Below are 27,855 nucleotides of genomic sequence, written 5' to 3' on the forward strand. Positions count from 1 at the left end.
ATACGGGAGGCGACTTACTTGGCATTGTCATGCGTTTGTAGAGGCATAGTATCGTTTTCTAGTCAAGTTATCAATCCAATTGGAAAACACTATTTGACCGATTCCATACCCCAAGATGGGATAGCAATCCACGACTGAAAGCCTCAGCAGTCGCATCGAAAAATATATGGATGCAAAGCGTTCGCGATGACCGCCGAAGGTTTAAAGAAGTCAAACCGGAAGCAGAGATTAATCCAAGAGCGCATGCTGTAGAAGGCTGACTTATTATCACTGTTGTCAAGAAATGTATGCTTGTTCTACTTAGTGCAAAGCTACAATTGTTGATTCACATAACATATGCTGTATAGAACATTAAGATAGACACCCTTAATAACTGGTATTCTACTCTTAACTACCCAGCCTCTCGAAAAGTCCGGCCACCCTGGCCAATCTGCACTTTGTATCAACACCAGCGCGACAATCATGGAGTCTCAAGTATCTCTGAGGAATGCACAGCAATCCGAATTACAGCACCAGTGCCATCAAGAACCCATCATGGCTCTTCGTACCTAACGTCTGCATAAGAACAGCTTCCACTCGACTATCCTGACCCACATTTCCTACCACATCTGTTGCTCGGTCCTGTCGTTTCTCTGATCCCACAATTCCGTCGTCCAGCATGGTCTTGACAGCATTGTCTATTATAATGATGCTCCCAGCTTTGGATAGTCGGACACCATAGTCAAAGTAGCTCCACTGGTTATCCCAGTCTGCATCAATAAACACAAAATCAAACTTCGGTCTCTTCCCTTGCTGGATTTCTGCCTCTAGCTGGGGCAACACCTCCAAAGCTGCTCCATGCAACACCTCGGCTTCCTCCGGGACTTGTACCTCGGCGTTGCGCAGGTTCTGCAAAGCAAGCTCCCGTCTGTCTTCGAGGATCTCGATACTAGTTACTTTACCCTTATTGCCATTGGCCTTAAGAGCACGAGAGAACCAAATGCTGGAGTAGCCGCCCAAAGTGCCGATCTCCAGCACGTTGTGGGCACCCAACATTCTGGTCAGTATGGAAAGAAACTTTCCCTGGGCAGGAGAGACGGCAATTGGAGGCACTCCATGTTTGGAGCTGTTGGAGATAGCATCGGTCAGGGCTTGGTCGGTTGGAATCAAATGAGAGACGGCGTAGGTATCCACGTCCTTAGCGATACTGAAGATGATGTTGTCGGACATTGCGGTGGTTTATCTAAATATCCGGGTGGTGTTAAGTTCTGATGGTTTAGAATTAGCTTTTGCTGTATTTGGCTTTCTTGGTGACTGTGGTGATTTAAAGGTTCAAGTTAATTAATGATCTGAACGGGGTTATATATCTGATAGCTGACCCTCACTCCGTCAGAGGTTGACGCTGCGCATTGAAATCCTATCTCCGACAGATTTCGAGCCGGGCTTACCTAAGATCTAACTAGAATATATTAATTTGCATGAATTCTTATTACAATTGCATTCAGCATTCAACATGATTCGTAGATCCACCAGTCTACAATGTTATAAAAACGAAACGGAAGTTTATTTGTATCATGGTGTCTCCACATTAAGAGATGATTGACATTGATTGATAATACTGATCGCCGAGATAAGGCTAATCTCCGAGGTCCGTCAACTTCTCCGAGTCTAAATCCGAGTGATTTATTTCCCCCGCGAGGTCCCTCGGGCCTCCATCTGTTTCTCCATCATCTGATAAGATTCCGTCCGAGCTGAAAACCAGAAAGAATCTTTATGGTAGAGGGACCATGCCCCCGGCTAACGATGATCAGAAGTCCGAGTTGACGTCACAAGCTCGACCGATCGCTCGGAGAAAGCGGAGACCCTTGTCTTGCACTCTCTGCCGACGACGGAAGCTTGCTTGCGACCGTGAATATCCGTCCTGCAGTCGATGTCAGAAATGCGGAAAGGGTGATTCCTGCTCATACGAGGAGAGACCTGCGTCACCAAACATCAACAAACCGGAGCCCGACGTGTCAGGGCAAACCCGATTCGTGCTTGATCCTACTCCGCTATTCGGGAACACCCCCACCTTATCCGCCCCAGTAGGAGGCACTACAGATACTGATCATTATAACAATAGACCTATTGTGGTGGCGCCAACACAGAATGTAGGAACCTGGCAGCTGCTAGGCAACAGCGCCTCCTGGGCCACGGCAGATGGACAGCTACCAGCTATTAAAGCTGACGTGGCTGAACTGGCACATCCTTGTGAGCCAAACCCGACAGAGGCTGTGATCTTTCGCGGAGAGAACTATAAGACACAATATTATGGAAGCACAAATTCTACCAGCTTAATCGCTCATGTAAGTCTTGTTAGGAGGCGGCATCTTGGCCATCACTTTTGTCTCAACTCAAGGCTCATAAGCAACGCAGTTTCCGGAGCTCCGGTCGTACATGAAAGAGACGATCAAGCACCATCCTGCTCTGCCTGGTGTTCAGAAAGAGTTAAAATCATTAGACGTGAAATGGAAACATGAGAAACCAAATACCCTACCTGTAAAGGAGGAGGATTTGTTGCTTTTGCTTCCGGACCGGGAGGATATGGATGCGGCCATTCGCCTGTATTTCGATACATTCGAAACAATGTACAGGATCCTGCATAGACCGACCTTCTTGGAGGAATATCACCAGCTGCAGAGCAATCAGGGAGCTGCAAAGCCCGGGTTCATTGTTCTCATTCTATTGGTGATGGCTGCTGTCAGTTGCACGTCAACAACTGAGCGAACTTATATAGGCGCGAGTAGTCTCGGTCGAGAACGCGGAACACTATGGATTGAAACCGCAGAGGCGTGGCTAAGTAAACAGAGCATGAAGAACATTTATTTGTTGATATGGCAGATACGCTGTTTGCTTGTGCTGGCAAAACAGACGTGTCGCTATAAGAAGAAGCGCATGTGGTCTGTGGCAGGCGAATTGGTGAGAGAGGGAATCGCGGCTGGTTTTCATCGCGACCCAAGCCGGCTGGGAGGGAAGATATCCTTTTTTGACCAGGAGATTCGACGGCGACTGTGGGCAACAATGACCGAGTTAGAGCTACAGGCTTCGATTGAACGAGGAATGCCGTCGGCCTTAGCAGCCATTCGAATGGACTGCCCTCCTCCTCTTGATATCGATGATGAAGATCTGAGACCCGAACCTGAATCCACTCGGGAACAAAGACTTTCTGGAGACTGTACCACAGCTTTATTCTTGTGTTTGTCTAGGAAGAGTCTCGACTTACGTGTATCGTTAAATTCACGGGTGAATGACCTAACTGTGGATTGGTCATATGAGGAAATCCTCAGATACGAAGATATAATCATGAGCGAACTTAGAAAGCTCCCTCCACCAAATGAGGACAACAACAATTCTAATAAGCGAAAACTTTCTCCAGTGGCGAGGGCAGTTCTGGACCTACAACTCCGCCAGTTTTTGGTCTTGATCCACGCTCCCTTCGCCAGAAAGGCCGAAACAAACTCGCGGTATGCATTGTCAAGAATGATCTGCCTCAACGCAGCAGCCAGCATGATTGATCAGCATTGCCGACTAGTACAGGCTGGTAATTCTCTACTTTTGCTTTTAAGGCATGACTACTTTAGGGGGGCGTTGAATCTTTCTCATTATGCATATCTCTCCTCCGGCATCCAGGGTAAGCTTTTCTAATTACTCAGTTTCCCTCCTCAGATAGGAGTCTTGTTAAAGATTCATCTAGCCGATGTATGTGTCCCTGTTGACCATAAAGCAATATTCCAATATCTTGAAAATGCCATCTCCATGTTGGAAGACAGTATTACCTATCTTGGAACTGGGTTTACTTATCATTGGTATATTTCGGCTGCGATATCCTTTCTTCGATCTCGATTACAACCAACAGAATCTAGCACATCTAAGCAGGACGCGATTAACCAGGTTGTACGAGAGTATCACCGAGTGCTTGGGTCTCAAGAGCAGTTCCATCGCGCAAAGGAGAAGCTATATTCATCACAATCCCGAAAGGTAGCTTTCTTCAAATGATCCGTCACGTTTTGACATTTGAGCCAAGCAGAAGCTAAGCCTATCTTTCAGGGAAATACTTCGACGTCTGAACTTCAATTCGCAAGTGATAATTTGATGGATGCGACAGAAGTGTCTTTGGCTGACGCAGGGTTCCCTCAGGTTCGTGATGAAGCTCTTCCCCCTGGTGTCCCTCTTTAAAATCGTTATTAATATACATTAGTTCGATTCTACGGTTTTACCATTAGATCAATATTTCTTTGGTGATCCTGCTGCATGGATATTTGACAACCTCTGGGAAGTTGGATAGTCTCTGATAAAGTAATGATCTGCATCTTAGGTTGCCTAATGTGCGTGGTTCACACCCTTGAGTACTTAACCCCTTTCCTATATTCTTGCAAGTGAGCGAGTCCACTATCCAAGGAAGTATGGTAGTTATCCTGGCATTGGATATCAATGATATATCGTTCCCTATATTAGGCAACTGGTTGCGTGAAGCTGTTCGATAAGCTAACTGCCTTCTTTCCCCCCTGAGTCACGTCAGATTAGAATCGAGGAAGATAGAGCCCTACACCTTTGTATGTGAGGGAGCCTATCCTACGCTTTGGTCTCTTGGTCACCCATCTGTTTTGAGGTTCGTGTGTGCGTTTATCTCCCTCGGTACGTGCCTATGGCCGCCGAGGACGGTCTCTAGCCAATTTAAACTATATGATATGATAGACCCAGTAATACTGTAATAGAGTATACTCTTTTAATGCACGTCCCTGTAGCATAGAAAGGGCAAATGCGCATGGCCACTACTAATCTGATGCCAAGTACATAGATACCAACTAGCCCAGTCCTAGTCTTTTGGTGTTTTCGGCAATGGGGCATCCCCTTTCTGCCAAATAGCACGACTCTTATCACCCTTACAGTTGAATCAGCGTGAATCAACTTCTGAGCAGCGTTGTTAGGAGTCAAAACTTGATTTACACTATGCTTCTAATATACAGTATAAGGAAAGAGGCATCCATCTCATAGGACAGGTGCCTGAATTTTAAAATCCCAAGTCATGCAGTGACTTAATTCCACTCCCAATGGTCACACCCCAGGGAAGGGGAATGTCGCCTGTGAAGTCAGATGCTGGAGGAAGGGAAACCTTATCCCACTGCCGATCTTCTTCTGCTTGTGTTAAGACTTCCTCCTTCACCTTGGGCTCCATACGCGCGAACTCGTTGAGACTCCTGGCCATTGTTTGATCGGGTGATGTCTCTTCTGGAAGCGTAATGCCTTGTTGCCACTTGAAAAAGTTCGTCAGATCCCAATACTTTTTGATTCCCTTCAACCTTGCGACATGTAGACCATAGTATGCTGCTTCATACTTATCTGCTTCTAGTTCCCTATCAGCAAAATTGATGAAGACAGCCTCCTTGCACAGAGAATATGGCCTTAGCCTCTTCTTAAACTTTGCCAGGAAGCCCTGCATATCCCTCTTCAACCATTTGTCCTCCCACTGCATCGTGATATATGTATGATAAACGCCCTTGCGCCAGGGGTACGCTGTAGCGGTAGATGGCCCCTCCGCTGCCTTTCCCCCAGAATGAAGGAATGTAACCTGTAGCAGTCCCTGTTCTCCAGTGAACTGGGTCCTAAAAGCTTTCATCTCCTTCCGGATGATCGAGGTAATCTTCTTTATCTGCTGGTCTTTGTTGTCATTGCTAAACACAAAGGATGTGTATATACTGTAGGTCCTGCTAGAGGGTAAGGACTGTATCGTTTCCTCAGACCACTGAGACACAAGCGTCTCATGAAGAAAACGTGTGGATTTTTCTTCGGATGATCGCCGTTTGAGCAATTTCCCCACGTCTGCCCCTATCACCAGCTTCTCATCAATTTCCCTATCAAAATCGCCCTTGTTGCCCTTATAGTAGGCAATAAACCGAACCGCAAGTTCGCTGTTGGTCTGGTTAAGGTCGCACAACCAGCTACTATCAATCGTCATCTCGTTGCTCCACTTGGCAGTATAAAATTCGTTCATCATTTCCATGAAGTCAGCCATGTCCTCTCGTCTTGGCTGGTATATAAATCTTCCAGCTACAACAGTTAAGCTCCCCAGATTGTCCACATTCATCTTTACCTCGGTCACGATGCCAAAATTACCTCCACCAGCACCACAGAGAGCCCAGAATAACTCTCTTTTGTTTGCGTCCGTGTCACCGCGCTTGAGAGTAAGAGTTTTGGCTGCCTCTCTCGCTCCCTTGCCGGGAACGACAATGGTTATCTCCGTCACCCTGTCGCATCCCATTCCTATGCTTCTTCCAAACGGGCAGAGGCCAGCCCCCAACACAAAGCCGCTGACTCCGACAGTGGGACACCGCCCACCATTGATGACCCATCCGTCGTGTCGGCCGTTGACCAATTTTCTATATGCGTGGCCCCATTTCGCGCCGCCTCCCATGGTAGCCGTTGGCTCCCTGGATTGCATATCAAGCTGGACATTATTCATATTGACAAGGTCCACCAAGACACCTTGTTCAGTGGTGGAGAATCCTGCACCAGAGTGACCGCCATTTTTGATGGCGATAGATAGGTTGTTTTTTTGTGCTTCTGTGATGATTTTCTCGACCTCCTGTGTAGTTTTTGGTTTAACAACCCAAGGAGGTCTCGTAAAACGGTATAGAAGGTTTGAAGTCGCAACAGAAAGTTCATACTCCTTATGTCCAGGCTGGTATACGGTGACACCTGTAGGTTGAAAATCTGTCTGACTCATGGTAGAGATATAGATAACGTTACTGGTTAATGAAGTCTTGCTGTTGTCGAATTTTAGCCACTTGATTCTGCGACCTCTGCGGATAGACAAGTAATAAACACAATTTTAAGACAGAATCCAGGAAGGGATCCACGCGCTTTTTATATCCTGGTTCTCCTTGAGCCTCTAAGAACATGGTGGCAAATATTCGACAAAAACTGAGTGTTCGAAGACGGTTGATGGGCCTCTGCAACTAATAGACGACGCTACGAATGTAACCTCAGGCGTTTGCACCCATGGCTTAACTAAAAGTTTGAGTACTGTCAGGTATTCGGCTAGTCCCGAAGAGGAAATAGAGTACGATTGGTAAAAAGTTTTTATCTGAATGAATTGAGCTGGTTGGGCTCTACTTGATTATCTGCTTGATCATTATTTTTGTTGTGTGCTTCGTGGGGGGTCCGATCTAGTCACATAATTCCGGTCCACCAACAGCCATATTATTTGACACACCCCCTCAGATTCGAACCTTTCTTTCCTTCTATTTTCAGCAATCTTGAAGCTATTCAGGGTCAAATCTGACATTCAGTTGTATCCGTTTAGTGGTTTACATTAGTCTCTTTAATTCCAGAGATGTTCCGAAGGCCTAGCTGATCCACAAACGGCTCGAATTTCTGCCGTGGGGGCGCTTTGGAGAGTCTATCTGTTAGTATCTTGTTCGTTGGTGAGTAGCCGACTTGGATTCTTCCTTCTAGAGCTTCCTGCCTGAGCCAATGATTATAGATATCCACGTGTCGAGGCCGTGTCTAGAGTCGGTTTATATCCTTATGCACAAGCCGGATTATTTGGAGATTGTCGCAGACAACCATGTTTATTACAAGGATTGTATTATGTTTGTCGACCGTATTAAAGACGTTGTCGCTTTTAAAGGGGAAGAAATAGTTCGAGCTAACCTGCAAGCTTTCCGCGGCCCTTGCTTGGTTTATTTCCGAATTAGCCGAATTGGAAAAGGACGCCTTGTGTATTCTACCTCTTATTAACCAGGACAGGAATAGTAGTAGTAATGGGCGCGGATGGTTGTATTATCTGGCTAAACGGTTTAAACCTAATCCACTTGAAGCTCTTACAAAAGTACAGGCCCTTCGATATACCTACGCTGATGTTTCCGCCGGAAAGACTCCGCAAGCATTTGCTGCTGAAGTTATATGTCTGGGCCGGGCAGCTGAGATTTATCGGCCCTTTTAACAGATTGATATGGTGTCGAATGCGCCTGATCCTGTTCTTCAACAGCATGTTTCCCAACTCCAACCAGATATAACTAAGACCTAGTTCCTGCAAGAACTGGAGCGGCGGCAATTTCTTTGGCAGAACCTCGCCGCAGAGGAAATAACCCCAAGGCCCATTATAACCAGAGACCCTTTCAAAGGGACAGTTACCAAGGACCAGATGCTAATGCCTCGTTCAGATCATTCGCGCCGCAAGCCGGTTTCACTAATCAGTGAAAGGTCGTACCCACTCTACCCTCCAGCGTATAAATAGATCGGCACAAGTATTCTAGTTAACTGTTAAGATACCTTAAAGAAGGAAGCTGACAAGTAGCGCCTTTTATACTGGGACTTTGCTTGTTTTACTAATCAACCCCTATTAACTAACTGCTGGCGCCTTTAAGCACAATATTAACTATAACAGGCTTAGACTGCCTATTCTTTGTATAATGCCAAATGTGCGAACTACACTTTTTTTAAAAATAAGGATCCTATTGTCAAGTCTCGACACAATCCTTTGTATAAATACGTGAACCCCAAACTAGTAGGCGAGTTTCCGGCTCCATACAAGATTACTAGGGAAGATATTCCAGAGCGAAAGGACAAGGACCCGAACAACCCAACTCAGGAAGTAGTTGTGAGTGAATCCCAAGTTTACCTATTTAGGAAATTTAACCAAACCTAATGGCAAATGTCAACTTCTATCACATGCAAACTCACATGCAAACTCACATGCTCAAAAATGACAAGCAAGAAAATGGTCTGGATTAATTTATTTGGAAACAAAGTTGCCACCCATAAAGCTACATAAAGGACTCAAATATTGAAAAAAAAGTAGAGACCTTTTCTAATTAGACTTGTATAATATAAGCTTAGAAATTTATTATTTCATTATTAGTTATCCTCCATCGGACAGTAGCAATGGGAGCAGTCAGTCGTCGAGATTTTTCGATTCTTTTCGAAAAACTACCAAAAGCTTCGATCCTTCTGCGTGATTCATGGGCCTACGAGGAGGCTGTGTTTGTTGGGAATCTTCTTTACCGCATGAAAAGCCCTGCCGCTGTAGTCCAAGCAATAAATGAGGAAGATGTTCGAGTAACAGTGGAGTTTGCGAAGGCACATAACTTGCCGCTGTCTGTGAAAAGCGGAGGGCATTCAAACGCTGCTTACTGTCTGAACCAGGATGGCATCGTTCTAGACATGCGGTCCATGAACAAGGTCAAGGTTGACAAGGATGCTATGGAGATTACGATAGGGGGCGGGGCACAGTGGAAACACGTCTACCATGAGTTATATAACAAGGATCCGAGTCTCATCGTGGTCGGCGGCCAATGTCCAACTGTAGGAGCCAGCGCATTTACCATGGGCGGTGGTCTCAGCCCTTTCTCTCGCTGTTATGGACTGGGTATTGATAATCTAGTGGAGGTGACACTTATCACGGCGAACGGGGTGTCAGTGACCGTCACGAATAATGAAGATAACCCTGACAAATCCAAACTATTTTGGGCCCTTCGCGGTGGTGGGGGTGGTAATTTCGGCATTGTAACCAAGCTCAAAACCAAACTGCATCACCTACGAGAACCCGACGGCACTGTAGTGTGTGGAAATCTTAGCTGGGAGATTCCGGTGGAAGAGGAGTCTTTTAATAAAATGATGGATGTCTGGAATAAAGGTCATTGGCCGGAAGAAGTATGTGCCGATGCTGTTTGGCGCTACAAACAGAACCAGCTTTATGCGGAAATGACTATCATTTACAATGGCCGGAAGGAAGCATGCGATAGAGACCTTGCTCCAATACTGAAGTATGTTGAAAACAAAAACAACACCTTGAAACCAATGAAATGGTGGAATTGGGTAGTCGAGGATATAGCGTTTAGTGTGCGATCAAAACTATATCATCACCACGCGTCATTCATTTTCCCGGAACATGGGATCACGTCTGATGTGACCAGTCTCATGACGAAATGGATGCAGCGCGTGAGAAATTATGAGCCAAATCACGAAAAATGCACTAGCCACATTCTCTGGGATCATATTGGCGGCGCCACGACCAATTTCGAAACAGGAGCGACAGCGTTCCCTTGGAGGGATGGAGCCTATGTCTGCTCAGTAAAAGCAGATTAGACAGAAAAGAAGCAAACGACTAAGATTTTTGAGCTTATTGAAGAGGCAAAAGACAAGCTGCGTCCGTTCTCCGTTCAGGGGAAAGCAGGGTACATCAATTATATTGACAATAAGCTGGAAAACTGGCAAGAGGCATATTACGGCGCAAATTATCAAAAGCTCCGGTGCATCAAGTCCCACTGGGATCCAACTAATTTCTTCCACTTTGACCAAAGCATCGAGCCTGTGGATTATTGCCACTCTCAGCCTGACTGGGAGTCGTGGGAGAAGTATGCCGTGCCGACACCGACCCTACTCGGTGATGCCGAGGCAGCGGACGACATTTATGCGGCGAATGCACGTATTCGGTCCGATATGCTGAGCCACCAATAAAGCGATGTTGGAGGGCCTTACCAATTTCCATACTGCAGTAATTGTTCACTAAAAGCGACCAGCTGAAAGCGACCAGGATTAACTATCCCCTAACCCGTAGGTTTTCTGTCTATTAGCGCAGTTTTTCTGCCAATGGGTTGTATTTCTGGCACGTCCCTCATCTTCAGTGCACGCACCTCTTCTTATATACAGATTGAATCCTTATGAAATACCATTTAAGTGTTAAAAACTAGTTTATAAGCTATTTACATCTTTCTCTCCAAGTGGACTTCTTGGTAGATGAAAGGCCTTCCAGCAATCAGTACCACCTGGCTTACACAGCTATATACTACATATTTGGCAGATAAAATAAGTCTGTCTTGCCCGTAGTAGTTTCTGGCCAGGTTGCTTCTTAATTTGAAGCTTACACCATGTACAGTACTGCTTTTTCTCTGAATGAATTGGTTTATGTTGACTGCGTCGTAGCTCGAGACTCGACTGTGATCCCTGACTGGCCTCTTGTAGTCTTTGACATGCTCCTTGTGAAATCATCATCGTCGTGGTCATTGTTGTTTCCTTCGCTATTAGCTCCTGCTCTTCCTCCGCTACCACCCGAGGGTGGAGCATTACAGTTAATCAGGCAAGGAATGTGGACACTGCCTGGAACTCCTGGGAGATTAATATATGTGCCTTTGCTAATTCCACACAGTGCCATGCCGCCAATAACAGGGACAATTGGCTGATGGCTGTCCTCTGCTGTTGTTAACAAGGTATTTTTAGAGTTGAAAGATGAGATTCTGATATCCTGAAAACCTTTTGAGACATCTGTGAAGGTTTAAAGCGGCAATGTTGATATAACCTTAGACTTGGGTAGCGTCGTTGTTGATACTGAATTGGATGCTGTGGCAGCAGAAGGTTTAGGCGGTGGACACTGGTTTTAGATCAGACACTACAGGCCCAGACGGAGAAGACGGGATAGACTTTGTTCGTGGCTTTCTCACTGTAAAGGATGTTGCTCCATGTTTAGGTTCAGTGGTACCAGTCAATTCGCTGGTCGAATGACTAGCAGATAGCAGTATCGATGAATGCCACAACAGTAGTTGATGGAGGAATGAGCGGATAGCTTTGAGGGCTCGAAAGATTAGTAGTAGCATCATCTTTATTCGATTGAGACGAGCTTTTTCTAGATGTTGAGACATCTGTAGTTGGGGTGCTGTGTCTTGAAGATGGAACGAGTGAGTGACTTCCCGTTTATAAAGTGATATTGGTGCTACTAGCAGGGATTGTCACATTGTTCCCTATGATTCGGGAGCTGGGTTTAACCCCATGATAAATAGCATGGCTGGAAGGCCGAGAGCGAGAGGCTGGAAATACTAGAGAGGAACTTGGAACATGGCTACTGTAATTTATAGAAATTGTCAGGCCAGCTGCCTCCTACCCCAGCAGTGTAAAGAGTGCAAGGAAGCTGCACATTGTATATATACAGAATCACAAAATGCAAAAAATAACAAAAAAAATAAAAAAAAAAAGGGGGGTGTATGTTGACTGGATAGAAGTAATAAAAAGAGTGCTATTTATTAAAGCAAGACAAAATAAAAGGGAATACACAAACTATAGGTGGACAGCAGCAACTTTATAGGCCTTTATCTATCCAGTTGTTAATAATTATAACTAATGTTTTTTGACCTCGTGTGGATTATAGAGTTTAGCAGATCGTAAGGTATATTGTTGTCATGTACTTGTAGATCTAAAAGCCAAGCCTGGCTATGCGAAATTACAAGCAAGCTCGTCCGATGTGAAGTTGTAACTAAAATTTAGAACTATTACAGGACCTTGTATGTGCATCTCAATTTATTCTAACTGTTGCGGATCGTTCTTAGAAATTCAGAAAAGATCTAGGGCCAAGAATAGATAATATCGCTTCTACGAAGGCGAGGAGTACCGTCATTAATTCCTACTCTCGTCAGTGTATTTTCGGGTAAAATAAGCCTGCGACATGCCTCCACTTTAACGATATTTCCATGTGTAAGAGGGGATAAAACAGATGGCCTCAACTGGTAATTTATTGGTAACTTAGATGGACAATTCTATATTAGTAAAAGGTACACTAGCGGTAAGAATCCCCCTATATAGATGCAGCCCTAGTTCGGGGCCCAGCGAGAATAAGACTCGACATGGATCTCACAGAAGTATATAAAAGGCCTGATTTGTGCTTTTCAATGCTTTAAATAAAGAATAGGAATAAACTTTTTGATATAAAAATATACCTCCAAGAGTCACGATCATTTCCCTCTCACTGTTAGCGATGACTGCTGCTGATGGCGACTTATATAGGAGCTGTTGTAAGGGTTTGGTTGTCCTATGCGCTAGTCGATTCAAAAACCTCTACCCCAATACCCAGAGATGAGCTCCTTATCTACACCGGACAAGCCACACACCAAAGCATACAAAGATATCAACGAAAAATTGGGTCCTCAATGTATGTAGCGGTTGCCGCACGACCAGATATAGCCTTTCCAGTATCTAGACTATCCCGGTTTCTTATCAATCCGAGCCCTGAACACCACACTGCGGCTGACCGAGTCCTTTTATACCTTGACCCAAAGACCTTGCTTTGCAACTGGGGGGTGGCAACTTCATCCTATATAGTGATGCCCCGTTTGCGGACAACATGGAGGATTGGAAGAGCTCGCTAGGGTATATAATGCAGTTATTTGGAGGAATAATCGGATGGAGAGCGAATAAGCTGGCCACTGTGACTACTTCTACTGAAGCAGAGCTTTTAGCACTGTCCCAAGTAGCTAGCTATTATTTCCTGCCTCCTCTCCCCTTTTTTTTTTTTTGCGCCGCGAGGTTGATACAAGTATATCCTAGTTTGCGTATCCGTTCCAAGTCGAAATTAAACAAGATGACTATCTGGGTCCGGTACTTATCGCAATTCGACAATGAGATCCTGTAAGAGCTTAAGACCATGTATGACCTCTAGGTACGCGTCGCACCGCCTCCCCCCCACTTTTTGCAGTAGGGGGTCGGCTACACAACGCAAAACACACTTCAACGCAAAAATCGATTTTTTACTACTTTTGAAGCTATTCCCACCACCACAATTATGAAATCAACATATAAAGTAGAGGAGAATATTATCCAGAAGTCCGTACATGAATACAATAAAAAAACGCGAAATTTCGCGCGTTAATATGTCAGAAATTGCGCGTCAATATGGTGTATCCTATCATCGCCTTCGTTCTCGAATCGGTGGTAGAGCAAGCAAATCAACGCAGAAACCGACTCAGCAACCTCTTGAGCCTGCTCAGTTTGATGCTTTGTATAATCATATTGATTGGTTTGATGACATAGGCGCTCCGTTAAGTATTAGTGGTGCTTAAAATGCTGCTAATATAATTCTTAAACAAGGCCATACCGATCCTTTAAAATCACCACTAAGAGTCTCTAAAAACTGGGGATATCGCTTCCTACGACGGAAATCCATAGTATACTAAAGGGAAGCGGCATGTAATTGAGATGGATCGACGCGAGGCAGAGAATATTAAAGATATTTTGCAGTGGTACAATCAGTTGCAGCACCAAATTGAGGCGTTTAATATTAAAAATAAAGATATCTGGAATTTTGATAAAACTGGCTTCCGTGTTGGCCAGGGACGCATTGAATTAGTTATTACTAAGTATCTAAAGCGCAATAACGCTATTGCAAGCGCGTCATTGCGGATACTGGTAAGCGCAATTGAGTGTGTCAGTTCTACCGGTAACTTAATTCCACTGTTGTTGATCATGCCAGGCAAGGTCCAGCTAGAGGATTGGTATACACTAACAAATCTTCCAGATGATTATATTCTTGAAACCTTTGAATCAGGCTATACAAATAATGAAATTGTACATATCTTTGGATTTATTATTTTAACCAGCATACTGTCTGGCAGGATGCTGTCGACAAAAAGAGAGATATCGCCTTCTTCTTATGGATAACCATGAGTCCAATTTGCCATGCCGCTGCAGTTAACGCTGTTTCCCGTATAAATGGCAAGCAATATGGCAAATTAGAATTCCTATATGATGTTAATAACATCCGGAAGCAAGCTTTAAAGCCCCATACAATCCGCACCGGCTGGCGGGAGGTAGGGATTCAGGCATAGAATCCCATGCATGTCTGGATATACAACAGATATGGAGGAAGAACCTTTGAAAATATATGACGGAGACCATATAATTGAGAATGTTGACCAGCTGGATGACCGTCAATCCAGCACAACGTTCAACGCGCCAAGTACCTTGCCCTTGTTCGAGAGAGAGTCCCAATCAGTCACAAGCGAAAAAGACATGTGGCTATGTCTCTAACACGCTGTGGGTGTAATATTTGTTTCTCTGCATATTATTTGCCTATCTTCATATACCCTAATCCATACGGGTCTCGGTATTCCCATTTACCTTCCAAAACTGCGCTCTTTTGGAACTCCGGTGAACGGGGTTTGGGGCCTTAGGTAGAGCTGTGTCGGACGGTTAATGATAATTTCTTCTAATGATCGTAGAATTATCTCCACATCCGTTCAAGTTGATGTTATAGTCATGTCCTCAACGCGCACGACATTCCTAATTTTAGTACAAAAGTTGTTTTTCTCACTGCAATAGCTCGATAGTCGAGATATTTCCACTCGCAGACACCCGACTCAGATGGGGTCCGCGCGAACAGTAAAATAGACTGACCTACGTATGCAGCATGTTGTTTAATGAGTCCCACGGCCTACATGTTCTTCTATCGATGAAAAATTGGACAATTCTAATGACGTGTATGTGATATCTATTAACTTCATCACCAGTTCACTACTATGGTGACGTTGGGATGGGATGGAAGGGCAATCCATAGATAAGTGCAATAATCTGAAGCTCATGGTACGTGTATATGCTTGCTGCGTAATAGTTAACTGGATTATACGCGAGCGCCAAAGTACCTTGGTTATTAATTCCCAATTGCGTTGTTTAATCTCGGTGGGTTTCTTCAGGCGCTTTTATATAGTAAGAGGTGGTCTTCCAACGTTGAGGTAAGAAGCGGCTTGAGCGCTTTTTCAACCGTTTAGAGATTGAAATGAAATCTGTATCCAGAAAATTTGATGGGTTGCCTGCAGGGCTGATATAAATCCTCATGGTCCCAGAACCCGCAAAACCCAACGGCTCTCCTAATCTGAGATGAAGGTCGCCTCAACTGCCATGGAGGTAGTATGACTGCGATAAAGAGCTAGGGATATCATGACGCTCCATCGTCATTCAACCTTGTCACACTATACATCTTATCAGTTACACAAGGCTGGATATGACTGCCACATTTCTTGGGGGTCGGACTGGGGGCAACTATCGCATCCCTCAACTAGAACGCTGAAGGAGCATTCCTACGATGAAATATGCAACTGATGATCATGTGAATGGGATAATGCTAGGGCTTTATGCATTCAATATGTGCTGTGACGACATCGACAATCGGATATTACTGATCGATCTAACTAGTTATGGGGCTTTATGCAGAGTGGCCCCTGACATTCCCAGTTTGGCGCGAGTAGACAGATCATCAATTGACCTGTCGGTCCAAGCAGCAGGGGAGAGACCACAAAAGAACAAAAAATATTAAATAGAAAAAAAAAAAAAAAGGAACATAAAATTGGATACCCAACAAATACCGTGAAGTATAATCCAGTATTCGATTGGCTTTCTGCCACGTACCACACGAGGTCGGACAATGGCACGGAACCCTCAAAATTCTGACGCCTTAGAGTTCATCCGAAGTGACGTATTTTGAACCCCCTTTCCCTTCTTGGCACAGTGTGATGATTGTGCCTTGCTAATGCTCCCTATCATTCCTGATTTGCGATATTGGTGGTCTCCTACATATTTCTTCCGCAATATACTCTCCACCTTCATTCAAACCGCCGACCTAAGAATGACAGATCGCAAAAGTCGGTGGCAGTGGAAAGACAGGGCCGCCGATCCAAGGTTAGCTGGCCGCCCCTTGCGCGTTCCAGTGGAACTCGTCAGGGCAAGGGGTAGAACGACATACTGATCCATGTTTTCGGGTTGCGAAGATGGCGGCAGATCACCAGTCGATTTCCATAACTGATGTATACAGTGGATGCCTCCCACCAGGGAATTTCCCTGCCGGAATTCTAGAATTCTGCAGCACAAGTGTACCCCTGGTTGCCCAAGTGACTGCATTTCTGCCCTGCCCCAATACAGCAAAAGTCGATGCCGCAATTAATGGATACAAAACCGGGGGATGATTCCACCATGGGCGCGCCCTTGCATTTCTTCGCGGCTGTCATCCACGATGTCACCCATCCCGCTATCGTTTATACTCGTGCTGTACGTCCTAGGCACCGCTGCGCAAAATCCGAAGTCGCGAGCAGAAATCGCCTTGGGCGTGCTGCAGACATGGTACAACGGCACAAGTGGCATCTGGGATACCTGTGGGTGGTGGAATGGAGCCAATTGTATGACGGTGCTGACGGATCTGGCGATGCTCGATGAATCGGTGGACCAGGCTACCCGTGGGGTCCTCGAGAATACATTCGCGGTCGCGCCCCGGTCCAACCCCATCCCAGACCGGGGGAGAAGCACATATTATGCAAATTCGAACGACGCTCCCTCGATCGCTGTCAAGGCAACGCCATGGCTGGATGGTTCGTACGATGACGATGCATGGTGGGCCCTGGCCTGGATTGCGGCATACGATCTCACGGATAACGGTAACTATCTCGATCTGGCGGTTGGGATTTTCGACAATCTGGTGAGGATGCGCTCGTGTTCTCGATGACCGACTGCGTGGCTAATCGGACAGAACCAAACCGGACCCTCCAAATGTGGCCAGGGGGGCATCTACTGGGACTACAACCATGCTTATGTCAACGCAATTTCGAACGAGCTTTTCCTGTCCGTTGCGGCTCATCTCGCCAACCGGGTTTCCGGCGGCGACCAATACCGAGACCTCGCTCAGCGTCAGTGGCAGTGGTTTCGGGACAGTGGCATGATCAATGACAATAGCACCATCAATGACGGCCTGACAGATGCCTGTGCTAACAATGGGGGAACAATGTGAGCCTAGCCTGCAACGACCCTGATAGTTTGAATCCGCACGTTAACCGACCATGGGGCAGATGGTCCTATAATCAAGGTGTAGTGCTTGGGGCTCTCGTGGAGCTACATCAAGCAACTTCCGACTCATCGTACCTGGATTCCGCCGCAGAGATCGCCAAAGCTGCAATTGACGTGTTAGCAGATGAAAACAACGTCATCCGTGAATCCTGTGAGCCCGACAGCTGTGATGCTAATGCCACACAGTTCAAGGGGATCTTTGTGCGGAACCTGGGACAGTTGCACTCGGTAGCGCCGGACGATAAATACGAGAAGGTCATCACTGCGTCTGCAAATAGCATCTGGGCGAATGATCGCAATGATGCAAACCAGCTGGGCGTGAACTGGGCTGGTCCTATCGGAAAAGTCGACGCGTCGACTCATAGTTCTGCTATGGATGCATTGGTCGCCGCTATAGAATGATTGACGGGATTATACAATCCAACAGCTTTTCGGATATGCACCTGATCAGGGTTTGAGCCATTGCAGGAGAATGGTCATACTGGAGATTTGGATGAGCTGGCCTAGCTGTGCTCACAATAGAGCCGCCTCTCCGTTGCAGCAGCAGACAAATTATACGAGTGCTGCTAGCTTGCGCGTCCTTGCAATGGAGGTGCACATGGGGATAGAGACATTGAAGAATCTTCTATAATACATAGCGATGAAGTAGTTTATGACTTATTTAATCTTCAAGAATACCAGCAGAGTGATCCGGATATCTGTGAATGATGACTGGGAAACAGGATGTCAGAATGGGTTGAGGGTGAGGATGCAAAGGAGAAACAGAATCCACCAAAGTAAGGACTGCAGGGTTTTAAGTAGTATGTTCCTGTGGCGAGGATCTCACTGATAGCTTTCGATGCCGAAAGTGTTGGCCATCTCTTCTCTCTGAGTTGCATTACGTACTATGAAATTGCTTGGCTAATTAATACAGCTGAGGACATGTCAAACAACTGAGCAACTCGTAGATTAACTGATACTCCAGGTATCCTATCTGTAGGACCTAGTGCGCCTTATGAACCAACCCGCCGAGTCACGAAGAAAACTACTTGAAATGTATTTCATCGGACGATGTCCATCTCTTCTAACACCGAGCGGATCCAGACCTCGTGTCTTTCGTCCAGCGAGCGATATACAGCACCGAGTAGTCGCTCCGTCTAACCCTGCAGCCAGTAGGCAGTTTCCAATTTTTCGAGGAGAGCGAAATGAGTAAAGATGGCTAGCGTATTGGGCTCTATTTCCCGTCTATGCCGGATGTCTACTAGCGAATCTCCTCGATCACAGCAAGGTATGTGTGCAGTAGGCTTCGTTGTCGGCTTGAGAGCTCCAGATGTGGGCGGCAAGGGCTCCCAAAGAGTCCTGGATCACCCTATCCAGGGAAGTGCGACAGGTGGGAACAAGCATCAGGCCTAGGATTCCAGATTTCAATGCCTTACCCCATAGATGGGCGATTGTTTTGATACCACGCAGGAGGGCCAACCACGATGTGACCTCGTCATCAGGCGCTGGGAGGGGTTGAGGGAGGACGCGGATGAAATAGACGAAAATATAGATGAGCTTGGAGCAAACGTATAATGCATGGCAGTTCTCTGGAGAGAGATGGGGTATTGCTAGCGTTAACGACCGCAATGTCGTAAAGTGATGTGGAGGAGCTTCAGTTCTCCCATGGGAAGCTCGGAAAGCTCGTTGGCGGAGCTCGAGGAATGGAGGGACAGCGTCGGAAGAATTGCTCTGGAGGTTGGAATTCGTCCTGTGCAAGGCATTCTCGGGGCCAGACAGATATTCACATCTGTAGCCGCGTCGTAGGCAATTAAAACACAAGTCTCCCCATCCTTGTATACCGGAGGATGGCTGTACCTTGATTCGGCGCTTCTTGCAGCTGGTGCAACCGTCCTTGTCTTTCGATGCGGCCTCCTACTTTCATGGGTGGTAACTCCATCGCAGGCATGATGTGAGGTTGCATCTCCAACGGAGATCTAGGACGAAAAGCGCATTGGACACACGAGACCGGTCATAATATTCCCTGGACATAAGAGCCGTTATTGGGCGTCGAGAGGGATTCGTAGAGGGCCAAAAGTGATTGAATCCTTCATGAGGATTGCAATCACACTAACCTCTGAGCGGTACCGGGCAGCTTTGGAGGGACTATAACGTAACAGATATAAGAACATACCCAGTCATCGAGCGGCGCGTGGCCCCACGAGCTGAAGCTAGTGGTTAGTAACCGAGTAGAACTGGTTGTATGAATAAATGGGTGATTCGAGGAACTACGGAGTACAGCCTACTCCAGGATTTGCGATGGTCGGGAATAAGTCAGGCCGTAGAGAAGCCGTGTAGGATGTTATCCTGCGACTGGTGATGTAGGGCAGTCCTGAAGGGGTGAAATCCACGCACAGGCAAACAGAGTTCGCCTTGTTAGTGCGCTTACTCCTGTCCTAGGGTTAGAATTATATGTGTAATTCGATGAGAGCTTGATTAATTGCTGCGTTGTTGATTATTGTGTGTTGGCCCCCCTTCTTCAGGATCTGTCACTTCGCTTGTTCATTTCACATTATACCCCAATAAGTGTGGACTAGATTTATTCTAACACCTATCTAGAACAGATAACCACTAGTTTGCCCGCTAAACTCCGCTAAGCAGTCAGGTTCGACACCATCCCAACAGCTAATCCAACTATACCATGGTACTGCTTACCCGGAGAGTTATGCGGCGTCAACTATTCTCTTTCAGGAAGACAGCCCCCAAGGCAATTTCCACCAAATCCTACCCAAATATTCTGACTCGTGGGGGTCAGAAATGGTGAGGCTCTGCCGTCGTCTATAACTTTCAGTCCTCTCCTTCTCGACTCCGACCTTCGACTCTATCAGACAGTTCCACAGGGCCTCCAGTTCATCGGTCGTCAAAATGCTCAAGTCCGCGCTTTTCTCCACCCTGCCAATGCTGATGCTGGCGAACACCGTCTTCGCCGGCTGTTCTACCCACAGCTTCACGACCTGTGATGATAAAATTGTTCACTGGTTCGACCCCAATACCGGGGAAATCTGCGATCCGCTGGACTGTGGCGGAGGCCGGGCGCCTCCCAGGACCGATGTGCCCGGGTGCCCTGGCTACAAAGGCACCGAAGTTCGCGCGACGACGCCCTCTTATCTCCCCTGCTGGAAGCCCTCGACTGCGGCCTCTGAGACCACTGCAACTGTCTCCGCGGAGTCTACGACGGAAGCTGGTATGACTGAGAAAACCACCGCTCCTTCCACCGGAGCTCAGCCCAATAAGGGAGGACAATCTACGACCGTAACTGATGGAAGCAAAACCACTGCCTCAACTACTCCCTCAACCACTCCCTCGACTACGCCAGCTCCTAGTCGATCGGCGAAGTCCGAATCAGCCAGCAAGAACACGGCAAACGCAAGCGATTCTACTTCCCAGCCAACGCCCACCCCTAATAAAAACGAGGGTATTTCCCTCGATACCTCACTGATGGCTGTAGCGGGGCTTGCGATGGGCGCTATTGCTTTGCTCTGATCTAGTCATCTGAAAAATACCAATATAAGAAGGGTTAATGCAAAGGGCTGCCACGAACTTTATGGTTATGACATGTTGCTGTGGGAGGCCACACCCTAGAACGGACTTGGAAGTATGATGATATAAGGGATTGGGTGTAGGGTTTCAATGTCTGTTATACAAGCCCTCATTTGTTACCTTGCATTACAACTCAGTTTTGGCGGAGACCCGGCCTTGTTTATTTATTCGGTTCTTTTTAATTATATATGCTCATGATCTAATTATGTATTTTTCGTGCAATTTCTCTCTCTTTACTAAGCATCCACTTTGTAAGTTACGTATATCATCTTTCGTTAAGACATTGATCTTTAATCCTGAGGAACTCTTTTACCCCATGTTCTATTGGTAATCACTATGGGATGGTAGGCTTATGCCTCCTTATATTGCCTCCAAGTCTTATCATGCACCTTCGGATTTCAATCCCATTAAACGACCATGATCTGGGGGGATGACCACAAAATGTTTCCCTGCTGAGAGAAAACGTTGTACAGCCGAAGGAGTCAACGTGCTGCTCCATTGGTTCATTCGACGCTTACACGGCCACTACATTTACGTGTATCAACCGGCAATTAGTTTACTAGGATGCTCCTGGACTCCTGTGAACCACCATACCTGGTCTAAATTCCTTTGCGGAATTGTGGTACTCACCTTATCTTGCTGGGCATTATGTAAACTGTGGAGATGGGATGCAACAAGCACAACACTGCCTATATATCTTGCACTCTTACCCACTATTTAGGGATAGCATATTCAGGCTTTCCTGCGTCACTATTGAGAGTATATTTCCGTAATAAGCAAGCTATTTACGTGTACAGCGGAGTAAAAAAAAAGCACTATAGTCCGAACCGTACCCGGGTCATATATAGCATGCTACTCTATATGGAACGAAATGAAGATAGGCAAGGAAAAAGAAATCTCTCTCACTTCCACAGCCAAAATCTTCCGCGAAGGCAACATAAGCCGGCAATTCTTGATGATATCCTGAATTATGAATTTACAGTTTTTGCAGAGACTCAAGCATGTAAAAAGCTCCAAGAATAAACAGATGGAATACAAATCGAGAACTGCATTTGATTTGCTCGCGTCCCCATAGGCATCGCAGGGCCTCTCCGAGTTGAAGGTTTAGATAACACGTCTGGGACATTCTACGCTCCGTTGGCGACCAGCGAAGCTACCCTTGTGGTCCTGTCCCACATCCTGAACGAGGCCATGTCTCGAGTACCTGGTTTCTTCTTCCCAAGTCCCCGAGAAGCAGTTTGTTGAGCGCAACAGATGCCCCATCTGCAGTCCAGTTTGCAGCTGATGCTGAGACGACGAGTAAGCACATCAGTCTGCAGAATCTGACACCGTATCAGATCTACAGTCCATGTTCGGTTCGATTACACATGTGGCGAAGCGCGGGCCATAACATGGTCACAGTTGCCACGCAGAGGGGGTGCGATCGGTTTATGGAGCTGACACTATCTCTAAAGTTCTAGGTGAAGACGTTCATTATCGAGGCAATATGACCTCTGACAAGAAACACTCCTGGAGCAATGTCGCGCAGACCCGAGGAGTACCAGTACTCACCTGGGGAGTCCTCACAAATGGGGTCTGCCAAAGCACATTTGACTGCAGTTCGGGGGAAATTTATCGAGGTATGGTTACTACCAAGGAGTGTGGGTTTCGGAACGGGCAATGGGGGAGCAGTTTCAACACGGCTGATACTATCACCACCATGTTCAATGCCTGCTGTCAGATGCAGCATGCATTGTGGACGCAACATGGAGCCATCTGACGTCTGAGTCCGGTTTCCCCACGCAGGGGCTCAAGCTATCTGTCTACTTTCCATCGCTTCGCTGGGAGTTGTCGATGGAGGCACTGGCTACGTTTGCTAGAAGGAATGTCTAGAGATTCTGCAGTGTAACTCCCCCGGTAGTAAACGGACTGGCAGACCTAATAGCCTCGTTTGCCATCGCCTTGGAAGCAAGGGCCGCTGCGGCTGTTGCTAATATCACTTTTGCCTATGCGTAAGACGAGGTCGGGACCGTCAAGACCACGATGCAAGCTGCAGCATGGTGGATGGCGTATGCAGCAACTGTTCATTACCACGACTGTAGGTGATGCTACTTTGATATATTAGCCATAATCGAACTTAGAACCATTTTATTTTGACCATCCCAGATGCTGTATATCGGCCACGAGCTGTGGGAAATACTAGCGCCCTGCAACGAACAACATGTAAGCAGGATCATGGAAACCATATGTAGGAAAGGAAAGCTCGTGGAACATGAATTCCAATTCAATTTCAAGAATAAAACAGGCTACCGGGTTACTGGGGGAAATGATCGACGAAGAGGAGGATCAGCTGAAATAAATTATCATTTCACAAGAGTAATAGGCTGAATCGAGGCATGAAGCCCTCTGAAAGTTTGCACATATGCTCTCGATGTCCTAAGCATGGACGACTGCAATCAGCGTCTAGCTTCATGAGATTGTCAGGAAGAGGGAACGTGATGAAAAACCTCCATTTATATAACATCTAAACAGCCTTTCGATCTTGTTTACCCACACATATTTGTCCACACAAACTAAGCATCTCCAGTTACCGGAGACAGCAGTGGTCGGGGAGTGCGGATTTGGATTGGAAATACTTCTAAGGGCACTACTGGCCAAATATATGTCTTGCTTTCTAGAATTAGTCTACCATATATACTGGGTCTTAGTATGGATCAGCTGGTCTTTCTTTAACTAGAACCTAGGGTTTTGCCTATATAATAGACTAGTCAGGCTTGAAATTTCGAAGCACTATCTCTTTATCCATACTTATATGGTTCCTGTCTCCGTCTAGTTCATTACCAAAATGATCTTGCATATAACACTGAGAGTAGACGTCAGCTGGGCATACACCCCTCGAAGGTTTAGGAATATCCTGTACCACTCCGTTGCAATGCGCTCTGGATTAATCCCTCTGCGTCAAGCGTCTTTGAACTTCGAAATATACTATTCCAGGGACCGTCTTTAGGAGGTAAGAGTTCTATTATAGATATGGTTTAGAAAACTATACCAGGGTATTGCTAGAGAGCAACGGATCCGTATGCAGCATGAGACAGGCTCGGATTTAGGAATTCCGTGGAAAACTGTCTCCAATCCGCTTATCAGGAAACATCTTCGGCATGGCAGGAATGCATCAACTACGAAGCCTCAAGACAGCAGCGAAGTGCGTGGATCACACGGTAATTAAATAAGATCAACCACTAGTTTATAATACCATTTGTCTGTTATCCAGGTCCATGCTGGAGCAAAAGATGTCGGTGCAGAGTAGAATCAACCAAGTGAAATTACATAACGGTTCGCGGACATGTACATTCCTGTAGACTACCAAGAACTGGTAGGGCGAGTGGGGGCTAACTTTTTAACTTAGGCGAACTGGTTGAATCGGTGATTGGTTTATCCACAGGACCAGTACCAAAGATGCTGATGCCTAAGACCCACTGGTCCTTCAACAGCCCCTGATCCCTCGGACCTCTCAGCCGGCAGTTGGGATGGACGAACTGCCCTGTCCTCTAGCCTAGAGCTCCTGGTAGTCGGATGCGGAGTCGGAGTGAATGCCAGAGGAGTTTGCCTCGGTCGATATGTTCTGGTGGTGCTAGGAGAGTAGGAGAGGAAAACCCTTCTTCTCACGTGAATCAAAAATTTAAAATTTACTGGCTAGGAGTTGGAACAAGTTGGAGATAGACGCTCGCTAACGGTCAGTTTGCAATGCAGTACCTAAATATGGGACTATCTAAAACATGTGTTGCTATTAGCGTGCTCCTCCCTGCAGGACAATTTCGCCGTCAAGGATTCCCAGCTCAAGACATCGTCCGAGACCTCTTTTCTAGGGGTTGTTTATCTCCAGGGGCGGCGGGTTAATGTTACATTCGGTACGCCAGCTTCCTTGACAATTTCCATGGGTCTCTCGCGTTGGGTTAGTTCCATATTATTATTTTTTTTTTTTTTTTTTGAGTGTCCGTTCGACCCGAGGTGTTGGACCACAATTTTAACTTTTTCTTGGCTCCGCTCCGCGTCGATCTGGATTCTTGACTGCTTCTGCATGACATGTCTCCTCCTGCATATAGTATAGTCCAAACTGAGGTCAAGCATGCAAGAGCTACGTCGTTACTCGAGAGAATTGCTGGGAAAAGCGTATTATAAATTCTTGTAGCGGTTCTATAGTTCTCTCGACAGAATGGAATCGAAGTAATCTTAGGTTACACCGCCAGATCCACGGTGGAGTCTGGTTCAAATTATAATAATAAGTATGTACAAATTACACAACCTGCTCGTCCTCTAGGCAACTGGGGCGAAAAAGCTGAACTTGCCCCGCGGGTCGTACTTCTTCTTCAGCGCCTGGAGACGGTCCTGGCGCCACTGCTCACTGCCGTACCACTCCCGAGGCGTCTCGTCTCCATAGGCATAGTTGACGTATGCGCGCACCTCCGGGCGGCCACTGGCCTCGAGCAGGATCTGACGCAGCTGGTTGCCCAGTTGGGCGGCCTTCTGGTCGAGTTCCGGACCGGCAGGCTTGTAGGTGATGAGGGGTGCGGAGAGGATGTTCTCGCTGCGGAAGGCAAACGCAGCCGACTTGCTGTCGATGGCCTTGACTCCCTCCATGGAGTAGCCCTCGAACATGAAGAGTGAGCGGCTGAAGACCGAGTCTCCGCGGGTGGCGTCGGCGAAGACGCTGTATGCCTTCTTCTGGGCGGCGGGGTTGTACGCTTCAAGGTAGTTGGGGAAACGGGGGTTGACGAGTCCAGCCTTCTGGCATGGGGGGGAGGTGGTGGCGATCCCGGTCCATTCAGCCAGATCAGTGTAGCTTCCGGACTGGGGGTCGATGGACAGCGGTCCGAGATCGTGGAACGGCTTGGTATACGCCGTATCGACGGTTTTGACGCCTTCCTGGATGATGTAGAAGACGATGACGGGCTATACCAAAGTCAGACGAAGTCCACGGGATGCATGGATGGACGGACTTACATTGTTTGGGTCCGCGTCCGGGTTGTTCATCCAGTAGGACCAATTGATGAGTCCCTCGGGCTGGGTGCCATTCTTCAGGAGATGGTCGTTGGCAGCTTGGTAGACGGCCTCAACCTTATCGCCGGCGAAGGTGAGAGTCTCGATCGCCCAGTCGCGGTGCTCGATGTCGTAAATCTTGGTGGTGACCGAGGTGACGATGCCGAAATTGTGGCCTGCGCCGTTGATTGCCCACCAGAGATCGGAGGATGCGTCGATGGTCTTCAAGGTGCCATCGGCCAGAACGATATTCATGGAGACGAACTGATCTGCGACCAATCCATGGTGTCCCTGCAGCCATCCATGGCCCCCTCCCAGGGCCGGTCCCATGAAGCCGACGCATTCACAGGTTCCGGTGACTGTATCCACGGTTAGTGGACATTTGGAGCTGCTTTCATTTGAATATGTCTATGTCTATGGACCATGGTACTAATGAGGGGCGACTTGCCTGTCTGCTTGCCAGCTGCCCAAAGCTTATCGGTGACAGCCTTGGACTTGGTTCCGCCGCCGATAGTAACTGTCTTGCCATCTTTTGCAACCTCGACTCTGTTCAGCTGGTGCAGATTGATCTCGATCCCATGGTCCATCTTGCCCAGCGTGGTGATAGCTCCGTGCGCTCCATTGTACGCCAGGAAGGGCACGTTCTTTCGGTTGGCATATTTGACCTACGTAATCAGTGTTATTATCTATTGATTTTCCGGGGAGGGGGGGCGGGGTATAAAAAAAGAAAAAATGAGAACTCACCGTCTCGACGACGTCCTTCTCCGTGCCGGGAACCACGACGACATTGACTTTGGGGATATCCAGGTTCGACCACCGGATTGATGCCTCTTTGAATTCCGCCGAACTGGGACAGTAGATCTTTGCGTTCTGCGAAAGTTTCGCTCCGAGCTCCCTAGTGCTATTGCATCCCTTGGCGCAGGCAGCACTGACAGCCCACGCGGCCACCGTGAGGGCCTGCAACTTGAACCCCTGCATAGCGGAAGACGACACGCAGAGAGAAAATGCGGGGAGGAAGGCGAAAAAGAGTGCTGACGTTGGGGGATATGTCGGAAGTTACTTACACGCTGGTGGGAATATTGCGACAGCGCGGGTACCGACAATTTATTTCGAGTGCGATTGGAGAACAACTGCCGCCGGGTAACCGAGTAATCTCCGTCTGCACTAAGAGGGGATTAATTTAAGTAACTAAATTAATGAATGCATTAATGCAACCTGGCATGTGCGTCACCATTGACCACCTTGACACTGGTTGAGTGACCCATCGGAATGGATCCTCGTGCCCCTTGAAGACACTTTCACCCTCCACACAGCCAAGACATCTCTTGATCTGTTTCTGCAACTCCCATTTTGTTAAAAATAAAATGCCCTTGCGCAGGGGAACCTGTTCCCCTGTCCAGCATAAACGAATCGTTTACCCACACGGCCCCCTCCGTCACGTTAGTCGCCCCCACCGAAGTGACCGAATCCCGACGCGAATTAATTAGTAGACGAAGAAGACAGGAAAATGGAAGACTATCGAGCACCTATGTCCTATTGGCTATGGGGGAAGGGAAATTGGGTTGTCTCGGACTTGCCGGATGCCTCCAAAACCTTGATATATGGGTATGTGGTGCCATTCGTGGGCACTGGCCGTAAGTGGGTCTGAAACAGTATGGATACCCCGCCTCA

General features: G+C 47.0%; 8 protein-coding genes across 8 annotated transcripts; 4 read left to right on the forward strand and 4 right to left on the reverse strand.

Moving 5' to 3' along the window:
* Nucleotides 1–504: 504 nt before the first annotated feature.
* Nucleotides 505–1,209, reverse strand: ATNIH1004_001914 (O-methyltransferase; the record flags this gene model as incomplete). Its single annotated transcript, XM_033566609.1, has 1 exon — nucleotides 505–1,209. The coding sequence occupies one exon, from the start codon at nucleotides 1,207–1,209 to the stop codon at nucleotides 505–507; it is 705 nt and encodes a 234-aa protein (XP_033420811.1).
* A 557-nt stretch (nucleotides 1,210–1,766) lies between these two features.
* On the forward strand, nucleotides 1,767–4,303 carry ATNIH1004_001915 (uncharacterized protein; the record flags this gene model as incomplete). The annotated part of the gene is made up of 8 exons (XM_033566610.1): nucleotides 1,767–2,324; nucleotides 2,395–2,718; nucleotides 2,890–3,482; nucleotides 3,600–3,649; nucleotides 3,713–3,824; nucleotides 3,882–3,996; nucleotides 4,066–4,155; nucleotides 4,217–4,303. The coding sequence occupies 8 exons, from the start codon at nucleotides 1,767–1,769 to the stop codon at nucleotides 4,301–4,303; spliced, it is 1,929 nt and encodes a 642-aa protein (XP_033420812.1).
* Nucleotides 4,304–5,029: 726 nt separating this feature from the next.
* ATNIH1004_001916 (uncharacterized protein) lies at nucleotides 5,030–6,742 on the reverse strand (the record flags this gene model as incomplete). The annotated part of the gene is made up of 1 exon (XM_033566611.1): nucleotides 5,030–6,742. The coding sequence occupies one exon, from the start codon at nucleotides 6,740–6,742 to the stop codon at nucleotides 5,030–5,032; it is 1,713 nt and encodes a 570-aa protein (XP_033420813.1).
* Nucleotides 6,743–8,904: 2,162 nt separating this feature from the next.
* ATNIH1004_001917 (FAD-dependent oxidoreductase) lies at nucleotides 8,905–10,479 on the forward strand (the record flags this gene model as incomplete). The annotated part of the gene is made up of 2 exons (XM_033566612.1): nucleotides 8,905–10,092; nucleotides 10,186–10,479. The coding sequence occupies 2 exons, from the start codon at nucleotides 8,905–8,907 to the stop codon at nucleotides 10,477–10,479; spliced, it is 1,482 nt and encodes a 493-aa protein (XP_033420814.1).
* Nucleotides 10,480–16,786: 6,307 nt separating this feature from the next.
* On the forward strand, nucleotides 16,787–18,012 carry ATNIH1004_001918 (putative glycosyl hydrolase; the record flags this gene model as incomplete). Its single annotated transcript, XM_033566613.1, has 3 exons — nucleotides 16,787–17,245; nucleotides 17,297–17,550; nucleotides 17,613–18,012. 3 exons carry the CDS (start codon nucleotides 16,787–16,789, stop codon nucleotides 18,010–18,012), a joined length of 1,113 nt encoding a protein of 370 aa, XP_033420815.1.
* An 855-nt stretch (nucleotides 18,013–18,867) lies between these two features.
* Nucleotides 18,868–19,537, reverse strand: ATNIH1004_001919 (uncharacterized protein; the record flags this gene model as incomplete). Its single annotated transcript, XM_033566614.1, has 2 exons — nucleotides 18,868–19,378; nucleotides 19,431–19,537. The coding sequence occupies 2 exons, from the start codon at nucleotides 19,535–19,537 to the stop codon at nucleotides 18,868–18,870; spliced, it is 618 nt and encodes a 205-aa protein (XP_033420816.1).
* Nucleotides 19,538–20,493: 956 nt separating this feature from the next.
* On the forward strand, nucleotides 20,494–21,111 carry CTS2 (Glycoside hydrolase 18 protein; the record flags this gene model as incomplete). The annotated part of the gene is made up of 1 exon (XM_033566615.1): nucleotides 20,494–21,111. The coding sequence occupies one exon, from the start codon at nucleotides 20,494–20,496 to the stop codon at nucleotides 21,109–21,111; it is 618 nt and encodes a 205-aa protein (XP_033420817.1).
* A 4,350-nt stretch (nucleotides 21,112–25,461) lies between these two features.
* ATNIH1004_001921 (uncharacterized protein) lies at nucleotides 25,462–27,162 on the reverse strand (the record flags this gene model as incomplete). The annotated part of the gene is made up of 4 exons (XM_033566616.1): nucleotides 25,462–26,097; nucleotides 26,149–26,543; nucleotides 26,615–26,849; nucleotides 26,929–27,162. 4 exons carry the CDS (start codon nucleotides 27,160–27,162, stop codon nucleotides 25,462–25,464), a joined length of 1,500 nt encoding a protein of 499 aa, XP_033420818.1.
* Nucleotides 27,163–27,855: the final 693 nt, after the last annotated feature.

Source organism: Aspergillus tanneri, assembly GCF_003426965.1.
Source record: "Aspergillus tanneri strain NIH1004 chromosome Unknown AapTan_10_pilon_pilon_pilon, whole genome shotgun sequence".
NCBI lineage: Eukaryota > Fungi > Ascomycota > Eurotiomycetes > Eurotiales > Aspergillaceae > Aspergillus > Aspergillus tanneri.